The following is a 15,955-nucleotide window of genomic DNA, read 5'->3' on the forward strand; positions in this document are numbered from 1 at the left end:
AATTTAAATAAACCTAATGAAACAAAAATATTTTATCCAAATTCAACATAAAGAACTACTTCCAAAGATGAAGTCTAAAAATTATTCATCCCTCTGAACAGAATGCTTCATGAGAGCATGTGTTTACAAATCAGGGGTTTTTTCTTGATCATCCCTGATTTAACCAATGAAGGCCTTCACCAATCCGGTGTGAGGAAGAACTTAATGTTTCATTGCATGTTACAATAATGGCCTAGTCAAAGGCATTGACATTAAGAGTGGCAGAAAGGTAGTAAATGGCCTGAATGTTCATAGAGTTACAGCTGGAAGAATAAAACCCAACTTTAAAGTTACAGGGACAATGGCTACGCCCCCTGGTGGCAGAAACAGAAAGCCGTCACATTCCCAAGGAGGCAGGTGGTCAAAAACCATCGACTGACAGCAAAAGACCAGCAGCAAGGCTTGGTGGCATCAGCCACAGAGGTTTCAGGTCCCACAGTGAGGACAGACTGAGCCTGAACTCAATCACCTACAGAACCACTGACCCAAAGGCACAAGAAAACCCAGCTGCAGTTTGCTCATAGCTACATTAGGAAGATAAAGAAGTTTTTGATTTTCAAAACTGGAACTTCTTGAGTCTGATCAGACGTCTGAAGCTCCTGCTGAAAAGAACAACCTGCCCACTGTGAAGCACGGCAGGGACCCAATGATGCTCTGGGGCCGCTTCCCTTCCTCTGGAAACTTGCAGAGTGTGGAGGTCAAGATGGATTCAATCAGGAATCAGGATATCCTGGGAGAAACTGTCCTGCTGTCTTTTATAGAGAATACATTTTCTATATCTGTGTTAAAACTGTCACCATGTTGTGACAGTCTGGTATGAGCCAGATAATCTATTTAAAGATCGACTCCTTCCACCGCCTGCCTGAGCTATTATTGCAGTCTGAAGAAATGCACCGTCCCCAACTAAAAACAACCAATCAGAGCCAGGAGGAGGGTCTTAACGTTGTCACTCAACCTCATTTAGATTCTGCTAAATGTGCTAATGGCAGAGAAATAACTTACTGTTACAGGAAAACTGTATCCGCTGCCATCAGTGGCTATGCTAACTAGCCTGAGCATTCACAGCAGGATCTGCTGATAGGGAAAAGCAGCAGCAGAGAGCAGCCACACTAGATTGTGACTGACAGCGCTAAGACCCGCCTCCAGGCTGTGATTGGTTGCTTCTAGTTAGCATTCAGAGCATTGGGAGAAGGCAGAGGAGCCCAATTTTTCACATCTTATCAGTCTGATACCATACAGTTAAGAGGACATGATAGCAGTTTCAACAAATATGAACAAATATTTTCTATAAAAGTTACATACTGCAGCTTTAAATATGCATATCTTAGATAATAGTTCTTACTCAAGGGTGTTCTCCCGTCCATCAACCCAGAACCATCCGCCTCTTATTTTATGTAACCCTATCCAGTATCCATTCCAAGGTCTGTAGAAACGGGCTAGATCGTTGATAAATCTCTGTGAACAGATTTTATTTCAGACTGTCATAAATCTCATTAACTTCAAGATGTCAATCAATCAAGTTTATTTGAATAACACATTTCAGCAACAAGGCAGTTCAAAGTGTTATATCATAAAAACACAAAAATACAAAGTCATAGAACACAGTTAACAACTGAAGCGTTACATTTTGTCAAGTGCCATCGTTACAAAATGGTAATCAAAATGTTTGTTTCATTTTAATGTTTAAAAGCAACTCTAAACAGGTGGGTCTTTAGATTTAAAGGAACTCAGTGTTTCAGCCAGATTTGTGTTGCATAGAAGCTGAACGCTGCTTCCCATGTTTGGTTCTGGTTCTGGGGATGCAGAGCAGAACCAGAACCAGAACCTCAGGGTTCTGCGGGGTTGATACAACAGCAGCAGATCTTTCATGTGGTGCTAAACCGTTCAGTGATTTATAAACTAACATCAGTATTTTAAAGTCTATTCTCTGGGCTACAGGGATCCAGTGGAAGAACTGCAGAACTGGGTGATGTGCTCCATCTTCCTGGTTTTAGTCAGAACGCCAGCAGCAGCGTTCTGGATCAGCAGCAGCTGGAGGATTGACTTTTTTAGCCAAACTTGTAAAAACTGTTGCAGTAATCAGTGCGACTAACGATAAACGCATGAATGAGTTTCTCTGATGCAGAGACATTAGTCCTCTGATCCTAAAGGTGACAGAAGGTCGACTTTGTAACTGTCTTTATGTGGCTCTGAAGGTTCAGGTCTGAGTCCATCACTACTCCCAGGTTTTAGTCTGATCACTGATTTCCAGATGTAATAGCTGACGCTGTCCGTTGACTCTACATCAGTGTTTCCCAACTCTGGTCCTCAAGGCAGACTGCCCTGCATATTTTAGATGTCTCCCTACCTTTATACTCCTGATTCAGGTGACTGCAGTTCAGCAAATGCCTGTTAATCAGCCATCAATTGAAATGAGCTGGGCTGAAGCAGGGAAACACCTAAAACATGCAGGGCAGTGTGCCTTGAGGAGCAGGTGTGGGAAACACTGCTCTAGATCGTTCCTCTTTAGATAATTTCAGTTTTGTTTCTGTTCAGCTGGAGAAAGTTTTGACACATCCACACATTTATTTGTTCTAAGCATCTAATCAGTGATTGGATGGGTTCAGAGTCACCTGGTCACATCGTAATGTAGAGCTGTGTATCATCTGTGTAGCTATTTCAATATTTTTAGTGAATTTTCAGCAAAATAAATGCACTACCAATACATTAAAATCTAACCTCAAATCCACACATCTATTACATAGAAACAAAACCAAAAAACCCCACAAATCTTAGTTGACTTTATGCTGAGTTTTTGTGAAATTTCTCAATATGGTACAAGAATGGTTGTTATATTTTGTAGAATGTGTTGGCAGAACCATGCATGACATGTCTTTGTTGTTTAACTCTGAGATATGAGAGCAAGTCTTCAACCCACCATCTGTGGGAGGGGTGTCTCTTTCTTTTCCACGACAGAATATCCGTTGACAGGCAATCAATGTGGAGCAGGCTACTGCTGAAGTTTGCCAGATTGAGACACTGAATATTGGAACAACCCCAAATATTGACTTGAGTGGGTTTGGTGAAATATTAATATTCCACGACTCAGACAGGGTCTTAAATACATTCTCCAGAAAGCCTGCAATTTTGGCATTTTCAAAGAATATGACCAAGTGTTCCTTTCTCACTCTTACATCTTGGGCAAGCCTTGTCTCACCCTGGAAACAACTTTGCAAGTTTACTGTCTGACAAATTGTCACTTTGACTGGCGGAGGCTCTGCGTTTAATGAAGGAAGTGAGGCAACAAATGTCTTTGAGGTGGATTTATTTGGGAGCTCCAAATCTTCATTACACCAGCACCCTCTTTCAGTGAAACAAAGAAGCTGACATTTATACCTGAGGCAAGTTCCAACACTTACACCAGGTAAAGGGGTGATCCAAAAAGAAAGACAAACAAACACTACTTACACAAACCTAACAATAAATGATCCAACAAATATTTACATGCATGCAAATTATTAAAATTAAACTAATCTAAAGTCAATCAAAAGTAAATATAACTAAATATAAATCCTCAGAGTATTCCCCCTCTTAATGGAAGTTGGTATGCTCCAGGAGCATTCGTCTCCCTCTCTGATCCACCTTGCTGAGACACACCCAGAAAGGCAAATACTCAATTAACTCAAATTGAACTAATCTAAATCAAAACAAACTGACATTTCCTCCCCCCACATTCTCCGAACAGGAAAGATGGCCAGTCTCCCCACCCACAAAGAATGTTCACCAAATGTCACAATATAACTAAACAAAGAACTAATACAAACACATTTGAACTGAAAACAACATAATATCAATAATCAACATGGGATGGAACCCGTGGTCTCCATCACACAAATAGAGCCTATGAACAACCTTACATTGTATTAAGCAGACGGGTTTTATCCTTGATACCTTTAGTGCCCTTTTTGAGTTTTTTTTTCTTTAATTTTTTTATCTGTGTGTCAGGAAGCATGCTTGAGCCCCTCAACAATAATATTTAGCTAACTATAACAATTTTGCAAAATAAATGAGTCTGGCTGCCCTCAGTCTAATAATGATTCTCAGTTCCTCCATGTTGTTCAGACACCAGGCCCATAGTGAGGAGGAGGGGGGGATCTGCGCCCTGTAACTATCAAATTATGGGCAAGAATATATATTTTTCCTAACATACACTTGTTTGTGAATAAAAAGGAATGTCTGATGTTGAAGTTAGAAAAACTGTTTCTATTTATGTTTCATAATTGTCCTTGCAAAGCAGGAAAAACCCTCCTTGCCCCTAAACACAAAAATGCTTCGGCTTCAGAGAAAACTTCCAACTTTAATTTCATCTTTCTGCTCCAGTGGCGGACTAAATTCCCGGTTTGCTACAGGCAGCCTAAATCGGTCCAACCACTACGGGTCAGAACCAGATAACAGGATATAAAGAAACGGTACCGGATTGTCACTGCAACGTAGCTCAAAGCCCCGGTACCACCTGGTACCACCTGGTACCACCTGCTCTCTATTCGCTCTGCTTCACCTTCACGTTTCTACCAGGCGGGTTAAAGCCGCTGCTGACAGGATCTGGGCTGGAGGTGAGCGGCTGACAATAGAAATTACTGCAGAACCTCAACTGTTAAAGGAAGATTCGGCCCAGAGCATTTAGAGTCACAAAATAAACATCAGAGAAAATGTTGTAACAATAATAAGAACCGCAGCATAAAGCCAAACATGCCACAATTAAACAAATCAAAATGTCCCAAAAGCATCAGTGGACTGATATAGGGGCCACCGGGGGATTTCAGGTAGATTCCAGCTCAGAGATGCAGAAGCTCTTCATGCAGGGCCGGCCCAAGTAATATGGGGCCCTGGGCAGAATCATGATTTAGGCCCCTGTCCCTCCTACTAAGAGCCTCAGCACGAACTGTTGACAAAAAAGTTAGATTGTTGCCTTTTTTCCCCTTTCATTATAGTTAATTCCGAAGTAATTACTTCACATTTATATAATTACAATAATAAACCTTTACTGTGTAAAAGAAAACTTTACAGTTAGTTTGTCGTAAAAAGAAAAGTGTAATACTGTTGATCATCTTTTTGTGTTGTGTAGCAAAAAAATACATGATAAAAATTTATTAAATTGAGTTGAATTGATAAATAACAGATTGTTTCATCATGCTAAATAGATTTTGGATTTCAAATTCATGTAAGCTGCTTTATTTTGGGGCTTTTGTTAGGGCGGGTCATTTTTGACCCATAGGACAAGGGGAGTAAACAGAATATTAAGATCGCACAAGGGTTAAAAGTGTTGAAATCAAATCTGACAGTTAATTTGAGCTTGATGGATTTGCTGTGTTTGAATTGTTCTGGGTCTGTCGATTTTAGCCATCTACATTTTTGTTTCTTTAATCTGGACTCATCCAGGTTTTTTTTATTTTGCCATTTTTATGTTAAACGCACTAAAGAGCTCCTTTTTAGTTTCAGCAGTGTACAAAAGACTGTTAATTATTTGTTTTCAGTCCTCTAGTTTTCCTTTATCAAGGTGTTTTATATGTGGTATTTATCACTAAGTAGCTGCTCTCGGCTATCAACACAGCAGGGTTTCCCCCAGTGAACTATAACCTGGTGGCCCGCCAGGCTTTGCTTGCCCACCCACTAGGTTAAGTGTTGCTTGGTTTTGTTTTAATTAAAAAAGCAGCTGGGTCTGTGAAGGTGACCTTGGTGTGGAAAGCGTGCGCCTCCTTCCACTCAAACTGGGCACAGGCTGACCTATATTGATATGTGTGTCAACCCTCGGCGAGGACTCATGCTTCTTTGCAGAATTCTCCACTAAGGTTATAATTGATATTCATTTTAGTTATATTTTCTTAATTTCTTTTTAAGACTCTATAGTTGCAGGTTTAAATAGCATTTCACTGACAATGTCTTCCTGTAACATATAATCACCCAGTAATATTTTTGCATTTCCAGTCAACTTAACATCTATTAATATTGAAACACGGCGGGTCGTTGGTGGACCGCCTCGTGTCCCAACCACCGGGCTTAGCAAGTTTTCTGGGGGAACCCTTGAACATGGACATCGTTTATTACATCTTCTGAACTGTGTGCATCCATTGAAAGTAAGTAATGCTGTTGGTGATTTAGTTCTGTTTTTTAAATGCCAAACAGCTATTTTTGCACTTTGTATTGTAGAATATTATGGTCATTTTGCTTTATGTTAGAGCCATAAATAAGTAATATTTAGATTATTTGTAAAATGCTTTGTCTTAATTTCGCCATTTTTAGTTTCGAAGGTTAATATTTGTTCAGGTCAGCCTTATTATGGAACTTAGGTTTATTTTCAAAAGCTTAATTCCTGTTGAACCTTATATTACATTAGAAAAACACACTGACGGGAGAAGGATTGCATAATCACGGAGCAATGCAGTTTTTGACAGCGCATGCCATGTATTTTTTGGAACGAAAGAAAAGGAATTGTATAACTGATTTTGTATGGTCATTTTTTTATTTGCATTTTTTTTTATCTATAAAGATTTTTTGTTAAATTTACAGTTTTGCACGCGTCCTTTACTTTTTCCTAGTGTCTACAGAATGACACAGGTGTTGGATCTGTTTTCATAACAGTGTAGTTTATGCATACTGTGAAGAGTTAACAGCTAGCCGTTTAGCATTACATAATTAGGCTCGGTTTAGTGTAATTTGATGCAGCTGTTCGTGGTTCTCTTTTTCCAATTGAAATGCCTTATTTCGCTTTTATATTTTATCGTGTGACACATTATTAGCAGGATTGATTATTATTTATGTGCCATAAGGATTTACATTTTCATAGTTAAGTATTAATCGGCTTTTAGCATTGTTATAGACTTCAAGCACGTTTATTTTTGGTTGCCTTTGCGAAAGGAGTATTTTCAGAGTAGTACTTATAATTTGTATTTGTTTATTTATCTTTATAGAAGCCACACATACATATTCATATTAAAGTCAAATAAAGCTTAAATTTGGACCTGGACATTCCCTCATTTCATGGACCTTACCAGAGGGGCCGCGTTTCATTGGCTGATGGCCGTCTCACAAACACAAGCTAATGTACATGCATTAGTAAACACATGTTAATGTACATGCATTAGTAAACACATGTTAATGTACATGCATTAGTAAACACATGTTAATGTACATGCATTAGTAAACACATGTTAATGTACATGCATTAGTAAACACATGCTAATGTACATGCATTAGTAAACACATGTTAATGTACATGCATTAGTAAACACATGTTAATGTACATGCATTAGTAAACACATGTTAATGTACATGCATTAGTAAACACATGTTAATGTACATGCATTAGTAAACACATGCTAATGTACATGCATTAGTAAACACATGCTAATGTACATGCATTAGTAAACACATGCTAATGTAGTGCCAGACTACATTGTGAACTAGCAAACCGGCAGAAAGTTTTTGCATCAACAATAGAAAAAAAGGTTCTCCATTGCCAGTGAGGTATCTGTACTGGTGATATCAGGTTTCCTGATTGTATTTGTGGTAGTAAAATTCACAGATTTCCAAAATCAGAAGCAGAATGCCTTGCTTGGATCAAAGCTTGTGCACGACCGCATGAGCAGCTCAACCTTTGTAGGATCAACAAGAACAAAGGAGTGTGAAGGAAAAATTTAGTAGCAAAGTTTAAATAAATTTGAATGTACACTTTATGATGTTTTTATTAAAGGTTTGCACTCAGTTGCAGCTCAACAGGACATATGCTCTTCTGACCCTCCTCAAAGAAGTGAAGAACAGGGTGTTCAGCAGTTAGAAATGTGAGACATGGCTAAGGTGATGAGCCTAGTTTGTAGAAATTCAGTTTCTAGTATCTGTTTAGCCATCAGCAGAGAGGCTTTTTGGAGAAACACCTAAAGTTGAGCTGTGAGTGTGTATGCAACCCTGCTCAACTGGAACTGACAGATAAGTAATGTATAGATTTTTACCTGACACTTGAGTCAGGGGGTGTGACTAAGAAATGTGTGATGTATCCTATGTAAATGAGGGGACGTTCAGCCCCAAGTCAGAACTCATCCGATTCTCACCGAGATGTGAGCTTTGTATGTTTTCTCCATTTGCAAATGTTAATTAAAGCTGTGTTTGTTCTCTTTTAAAGCTGAAGTTTGGTCTCGAATTTTGTGCAACTTAACAGGAGTGTGTGCTGGTGTAAGTATTATTGCTTTGCTTTCTTTCTGTTTAGTGAATGGGGATATTTTGAGTGATTGTTCATCCATTTGAAACTCTCCTTTCCAGCTTCAGTAGTGTTGTGCATTTTGTAGTCTGATGAATGGAACATGTAGATTTAATTGAGTGGAATACTGTTTCACGAACTGTTTCAGTATCTATATGATAAATATGTATTGCATTAAAAAAAATATTACAATTTATTTATTTATTAGCATTTTGTTGGCGGGGATGGATCAGCCGTTTTCCTCATCGACCGAAAGGATTTTGCTGTGACCTGCACAATGTTGGAGGCATCACGTGGCTCAAACACCTTGATGTCATCCAAAAAAGATGACATGAACTTCGTAGTTCCTCTGTCCATTATTGTAGCTGATATATTGTGAAAATCTGGCAGAAATGATGCACTAATGGACTCAGAAATACTCTGCAGAGAATCAGTCCAAGAGGAAGATGCCATGTTTACATAGAAACAACGCGCTGCGAGGCTTTGTTTGTGAGACTTGCGGCCACGTGGGATTTTCTAGGTCGGTTGTGGGCGGAGCTTGGTAAGCTCCATTATCTGACCTATATATATATCTCCTGTCCAAAACTGACACCCTGGAGTCATTGCTAATCCACTAACTGACCATCTTCAGTCTTCATTACAAGCTGTTTTATGTTTCTTTGTTGATTCTTGCTTGGTGATTTTTACTTATTTATTTTTATCTTGTTTATTAAAGGTCTAGTGTTGGCCACACAAAGAGGCAGTGGTAGTAATTTCATTAGTGAAAAATATCTTTGTGCAACTGATGATTACAATAAAATATTTACAGTTATTCCGATTTTGTATGCAAATTTAAAAAAAATTAACGGACATTAATGGTCCATTTGAAAAGAGTACCCCAGAAACATTTTACATACTACATAGCTTAAAATAACTGCAGATTATAATAATTGCAGGTTTAAAAATATTGCGATATATTTATTGTGTATCGTAACACTGGGATATTAGATTTTCCTCATATCGCCAACCCCTAGCACAATGAAATCAATGATATCTGAAACTTTGGAAGGGAAGTTATCTACCAACACATCTTCATAGTTACAGCACAAAGAAGGTGAAGACATATAACTGATTAAATGTTTCTGCTGTCTGTGAAAGAACGTTTTGTGATAGTGGCTGTTTTACTAAGTGAGTCAATGGAGAAAGAATTTTAAAACATAACAGCAAAATGATCAGACAGGATGACATCAGTTACAGAGACACTGGAAATATTCACACCCTTACTGATAATCACGTCCAGTGTGTGTCCTAGATTGTGTGTTGCTTGTTTAACATGCTGAATTAGAGCAAAATGATCAAGAATATGTCAGGTTTTTGCCTCTCTGTCTTTGGGCTTGTCAACATGGATGTTAAAATCTCCCACAATTATTAAACAGTCATAATTGGTGAATGTAAGAGATAAAAGCTCATTAAAGTCAATAAAGATGTTTTCCACATATGTTGAAGTTTTGTACAGAGTTAGAATCAGAGTTAGTTTATGGCCTTTTACCCCAATTGCCAGATATTCAAAAGTTAAATTACCTAAAAAGTTGTTTCTCTTTTAATTTTCTCTTTTAATGAAGAAATTCTTATGTATTAGGGCAACACTTCCTCCTTTTTTGTTTTCTATTTTCACTTTTAAAAAATTCATTAGGAGGTGTTGATTCAATTTATATGGGCAATTCAGTATTGTCAAGCTATTAATCTTCCAGAAACTTCCAGATTAGCTTTAAATTTCAAGAGTAGAGGTGGCGTTTTGTTTTACCTGCTCTTCCAGATTATTAATTACAACCAAGTCTGCAGCATTATCTAGACAGAAACGATAACTATTGATCCAGTTCTTCCCCATAGTATCGACATCATAAAAGAAGTAGCAGCGGTTTCTCATGAAAATCCATCCCATCCTGCAAACCCGACAGTGTGGTCTGACTAGACAAGGGGAAAGAGAAGAATAAAGTGAAACTTTGGTAAAATAATCTCAAAAGGAAAAAAATGTTTCTAAAAGAAATCCACATTTACTTATATAATCTTTCAATCGTCAAAATTACTCAAGCAAAGATTTTAAAGGTAGAGTGCAGATCAATATTGAAAGGTGATTAAATTACAATATCATTCTAGTCAGAAGTAGCATACCACAGGGTTCACTAAAAAACAAAAACAATATTCTCTGAAATGAAAACTTGGCTGTTAACCTGTTGCTAATGAATCAATTTTACTGGCTCACTTTGTGGTCAGAAAAGTGACCTTCAGCACTCTACCTGTGGTAATAATGGTCAGCTGTGTCTTGAAAACTGTTAATTGAATATTTCAAAATTAAAATTAATAATCAAGAGTTTCAAAGGTAATCTAGAAATATAATTACTATGTAGAGGGCAGAATTCTTCCACTGGAAACTGTTTATGCTTCATGACGAACTGATAGAGTTTTTTTAGGATATTTCTCTCCCTGCATCGATCCTGTGCCTCATGTTTTTCTAAGTTCAGCTCCACGATCTCTTTATTCCTCTCAATTTTGTCGTTCTCCAGATGCTCTCTTTGTTTGTTCAGCTCCGTTCTTTTGTTGTCCAGCTCCCATTTCTCTCTGTCCTGGGCCTTTCTATTTTCGTCCAGCTCTTCCTCCTCTTTGATCAGCTCCTTCCTTTTTTTGTCGAGCTCTTCTTTCTCTTTATTCGGCTCATCTTTCGTTTTGTTAAGCTCCTCTTCCTTTGTCCTCAGCTCCTCTTCCTCTTTAGCCAGCTCAGCTTCCTGTTTGCTCAGATCACTTTTCTCTTTCTCCAGCTCTTCTTGCTTTTCAAGCAGCTTCTCTGTCTCTTTTTCCAACTCCTCTTTTGCTTTGATCAGCTCCTCTTTCCATTTGTTCACCTCATCTGTCTGCTTGTTCACCTCATCTGTCTGTTTGCTCAGCTCATCTGTCGCTTTGCTCAGCTCATCTGTCTCTTCGCTCAGCTCCTCTTTGTCTTTTCTCAGTTGTTCTTTATCTGCGATAAGCTCCTCTTCATTTGTGATCAACTCCTCTTTTTCTTTATTCAGCTGCTTTATCTCTTCAATCAGCTCCTTCATTATATTTATCTGCTCCTCTGTCATATTTGCCAGAGCCTTTATCATTTCCAACTCTGGCTCTTTTTCCAGGTTCTCTAGTTCTTTTCTCCTCTCCTCTTGCTGTTTTCTCAACTCCTCTTGCTCTTTTCTCAGCTCCTCTTGCTCCTCCTTCAACTTCTCTTTGTCTTCACTCACTTTCTGTTTCTCATTGGTCAGCTCCTCTTTCTCTTTGTTCAGCTTCTCTATCTTCTGGATCACCTCCTCTTTCTCTCGTCTCAGTTCCTCTTTGTCTTTGTTATACTTTGTTATCTTTTGATTCATCTCCTGCTTTCTTTGGCTCAGCTCATCTATGTCTTGGCTCAGCTCCTCTTTGTCTTTTCTAAGCTTCTCGCTGTCTCGGAAAAACTCCTCTTCGTCTTTGTCCAGCACCTCTCTGTCTCGTCTCAGCTCCTCTTTGTCTTTTCTCAGCTCCTCTGTGTCTTGTTTCAGCCTCTCTCTGTCTCGGATCATTTCCAATAAGTCTCGTTGAAACTCCTCTAAATCTTGGATCAGTTCATCTTTTTCTTTGACAACTCCTTCGATGACCCAGATCGAGTCTCTCTCTCGGGCCAGGTCCTCGATCTGGTTCTTCATCATCTTTTGTTGATCAACCAGTTGACGTTTTTCAGTTGCAAGGCTGTTGATATTTTCATGCTGCTTGGTCGTCATCATAGCCACTGTAAAAACACACAAATTAGTCAGAAAGTCATTCAAACTATCTTCATTAACATTTTCAGTTTCTTAGACCCTTTCAGGATTTCAGACTCTATTCTTATGCCGCATTCACACCAAACGCGATTTGAGCATCAGGGGAATCTGGTTTACATTCAATGAATATGTACTGTAGATGTGCGCCGTGGTCCATTTCGCACTCCTAGAGATCCGCCTTTTAAGCATTTCAGGCTTAAGAAGCACGTCCAATGCCAGAGTTGGAAAATCTGAAATTTTGCCGCTGGATGCGGAGTGTAAACCGATCAGAGAGACTCCGCTATGCGCCGTAGTGCTCTGCAGTTCATGTCCTGCTAGGACATGCAGGCACCGATGCGGGTTGGCAGGTTGTCAAACGGCTCGGGTGAGACAAAAATAGAGCTGATAGCGACTATCATTACTGCCCAGCTAGCTTGGAAAATACACCAAACTCATAACACCTCTGAATTATCTTGCGATTTCAAACATGTTGCTGACGACTGTTGCTTTTAGTAAATAAAGCCAAGTCACTCAATATTTCATCCGCCATTTTTCAAAATAACCGGGGGAAAACCGGGAGAAGGGAAAAAGTTTGTTAAATCAAAACTGAACACAAAATGTTCACCAAAGATATCTGAGCCTCCGCTATGAATGCAGGAGCTATCACTACATAATATTTTGGTGGCACTCTCTCAATTTCATCCACCATTGCACAACAAAACCGGCAACGGAAAAAAACAGCTAGTTCCAACGCAAAGTGAACGTTCATTAGGATAGAACCAAAGGAAAGTTAACAGATTTAATATTTCATTAACTTGTTTATTTTTGGGGGTTGCATGGTGATAGCACTGTTGCCTTGAGGTCCATTAATTGAATCGCTGGTGTAACCCACAATTAGTAAAGGACTTTTATTTTTGCGGGCCCACTTCCTGTGTTGCCCGAACGCTGCTAACTTATTTAAAGCCACGCCTCCAGTGCGCAGTAAAAGATCCTCACCTGTTCCACTGATTGTGTTTTTTTTTTCCACCTGTAGGATCAGATCCTCATCTGGATCGAAAGATGGCGAGCTAGGAATGGGCTATGGACTTTATGATTTGGAAATCAATTTATTCTGAGTCAATTCTTATGTGTCTCATTGTGTTATTGTAACTGTATGTTTTTTTATTCAAATCACTTAATATATATATTCACCAAAACTAAAAGCACTGCCTCCTGTTTTTTCACACCTCAGGCTCCTTAAAAGGCCACTCTTCCGATGCTGCTTATGTAGCCGCAGTTAGCTGCCTAGCCCATAATTGTTACACTGGACATTATGTGGTCCATAGGTGTTGAGTTTGCATGATCTCCCAATTGATGTGCAGGTTCTCTCTGGTATACTCCGGCTTCCTTTGAGAGCCCAAACACATGTCTATTAGGCTATTTGGTCTCTCTAAGCTGCTCTTAGGAATGTGTACATGGATGTTAGTATCTGTGTTGCCCTGTGATGGACTGGTGGCCTGTCACAGGTGTAGTCTGTCTGTTGCCCATTGATCACTACAAATATGAACCAACCTGCCTAGCATCCCTGCATTTGTAACCGGTTAACGTAAACCTCATTAAATATAATTTGGTTCATAGAAATCGCCATAAAAATATAGGACAAGTGATTCATAGAAAATAAATAAATGGGTCTTAAGATAGTTAAGAGAAACATACAGAGCCTTTCCAAAAAATTAGATAATCATGGAAAAGTTGTTTATTTCTCATAATTCAATTCAAAAAGTTACATTTTATAGGTTATAGATTCAGAGCTCACAGTTTAAATGATTTCAAGTATTTGTTTCTTTTTACATAATTTGGGCTTCCAGCTCATAAAAGCCACAAAAACAGGAATTCAGAACATTAGAGTACTGGGAAGAAATAGGCCCAAACTACTTCTGCAGAAGAAAATGAAAGAAATTAAAGTCATACATTTTGTTTTTAAACGACATGCTTAAAAACTATATGTCAATCTTCAATACTTAGTTGGCGAATCCCTCTGCCTTAATCACTGCCTCTGTGATTAAGGTGAAGTGGCATTGAAGCAATCAGTTTGTGGCATTGCCTGGGAGTTATGAAAGCCCAGATTTTCTCTGATGCTTGCTGTCAGCTCTTCTATGTTGTTGGGTCTGGTGCTCCCCATTTTCCTCTTGAGAATACTGCAGAGAAGCGCAATGGGGTTTAGGTACTGCGAGTTGGCTGGCCAGTCAAGCACTGTGACACTAGTAATCTGAATCTGAATCCCTCTCCCCTCGCTAAGACTCCGTTTCCAACCTCCTTCCACACTTCTTTACTGACTCTGCTGCATAACATTGCCATGCATATGTTTTAGTCACTTATTTTGTAATAAATTATTGTCAATCTTTAACCGGCTCATTATTAAAACCTGCTCACACTTGCTACAATTTTAATTATATCAATATTACCACTCGGGTTCTACACTACCAATATCTGAGCTCCTTGCGTGTGCTCACCTGTGCTGCCTGGTTTGAGTATTTTGTCACTTATCATTAAATCATCAATTCTCTCACTTCAAGCTGGGTCCACTGTGTCTACCTCACCACCTACTACCGCAATTCTTGACAAATTGTCCACAACATCTTTTAGATTTTTCTTTAGGCAATGTTTTGGGTCAGAACAGCTTAATTCAGTTTCAGAAATAATTAAAGCTGCAAGCAGCCTCGAGCGGCCCTCACAGCTCAGCGCCGCTCCGGCCTATTGGCCACCGCGGGGGTTCCAGCCACCGCAGAAGCTCTTGCACAGTTTCCAGAGCCGCAGCCCGCTCGCCACCGCAGAAGCTCTGCCGCAGTTTCCAGCACCGCCGCCCGCCAGCCACCGCAGAAGCTGTCGCGCATTTTCCCCGCCCGTCCACCAGGCGATACGCATGAATGTGTTCGGCAGCGCTCCCCGACGACTGTCAAAAAATCTGGAGCAGATTGGTCAATGCATCGAGGAGATACAGCCGATGTATCAACTTAGGGGGCGCAGTGGAGTCAAGTTACATTTCAAACCCGTTGGGCTCTTTAGAGGTGAACAAAGGTCATACATATCCAATTTGGTGCCAATCTGATGATCTATGTGTGAATTAGAGCCAAACGTATGAATATGGCGAGGGACTGATATTCGCCATTTGGCCACGCCCACACGGTTCAGCCAGCAGCAAGCATTGACAGAGCTCATCATCCGAATCATCTTGATTAGGTCAAGAGAGCCATAAATGGAACTTTCCAAAGAAAAAAACAGCATTTCCTGTTCTGAGGGGGCGGGGCTTAGATGATGTCATAATACGATGACATAGGATCGTCAGGCATCCCACCAGGAACACTCATGCCAAGTTTGGTGCAGCTCGGTCAAAATATGTGGAATCTAGAGGCAAACGTATGGCAACAGCGTTGCCGCCATTGAAAACTCTTGGCACTTTAAAGCAAGTGAGACCAACTTCCTATCTGTCATCCAACACAGAATCACCTTGATTAGGTCAAGAGAGCCATAGATGGAACTTTCCAAGGAAAAAAATAGCACTTCCTGTTGTGAGGGGGCGGGGCTTACATGACGTCATAATATGATGATATAGCATTGTCAGGAATCCCACCAGGATCACTCAGGCCAAGTTTGGTGCAGCTCGGTGAAAATATGTGGAATCTAGAAGCAAACGTATGGCAACGGCGTTACAGGTCACTTCGCCATGCCGCCACGCCCACCTGCTCCATCGAAGCTGGTCAGGGCTGGAATCCACAACGCACCAACATGTCTTCTGTCTCTGGCTACAGTTTCATGTTGATTAGGTCAAAGGGGTAAGATAGCGACCGTTCACAGTAAAACATGACACTTCCTGTTCTCAGGGGTCGTGGACTAACTGATGTCATCATTTGACCATAGGGTATTG

General features: G+C 39.8%; 1 protein-coding gene across 1 annotated transcript in view; it reads right to left on the minus strand.

Annotated features, from left to right (window-relative positions):
- Positions 1-15,955, minus strand: part of LOC116717303 (golgin subfamily A member 6-like protein 7) — a 31,110-nt gene that overhangs the window by 762 nt on the left and 14,393 nt on the right. Inside the window, exons 4-6 of the mRNA XM_032558572.1 lie at positions 10,650-12,041; positions 10,053-10,216; positions 1,382-1,494 (exon numbers count right to left, since the gene is read on the minus strand). Coding sequence (XP_032414463.1) covers positions 1,382-1,494; positions 10,053-10,216; positions 10,650-12,041 — 1,669 coding nt within the window. The remainder of the gene's footprint in view (positions 1-1,381; positions 1,495-10,052; positions 10,217-10,649; positions 12,042-15,955) is intronic.

Source organism: Xiphophorus hellerii, chromosome 3, assembly GCF_003331165.1.
Source record: "Xiphophorus hellerii strain 12219 chromosome 3, Xiphophorus_hellerii-4.1, whole genome shotgun sequence".
Classification (NCBI taxonomy): domain Eukaryota; kingdom Metazoa; phylum Chordata; class Actinopteri; order Cyprinodontiformes; family Poeciliidae; genus Xiphophorus; species Xiphophorus hellerii.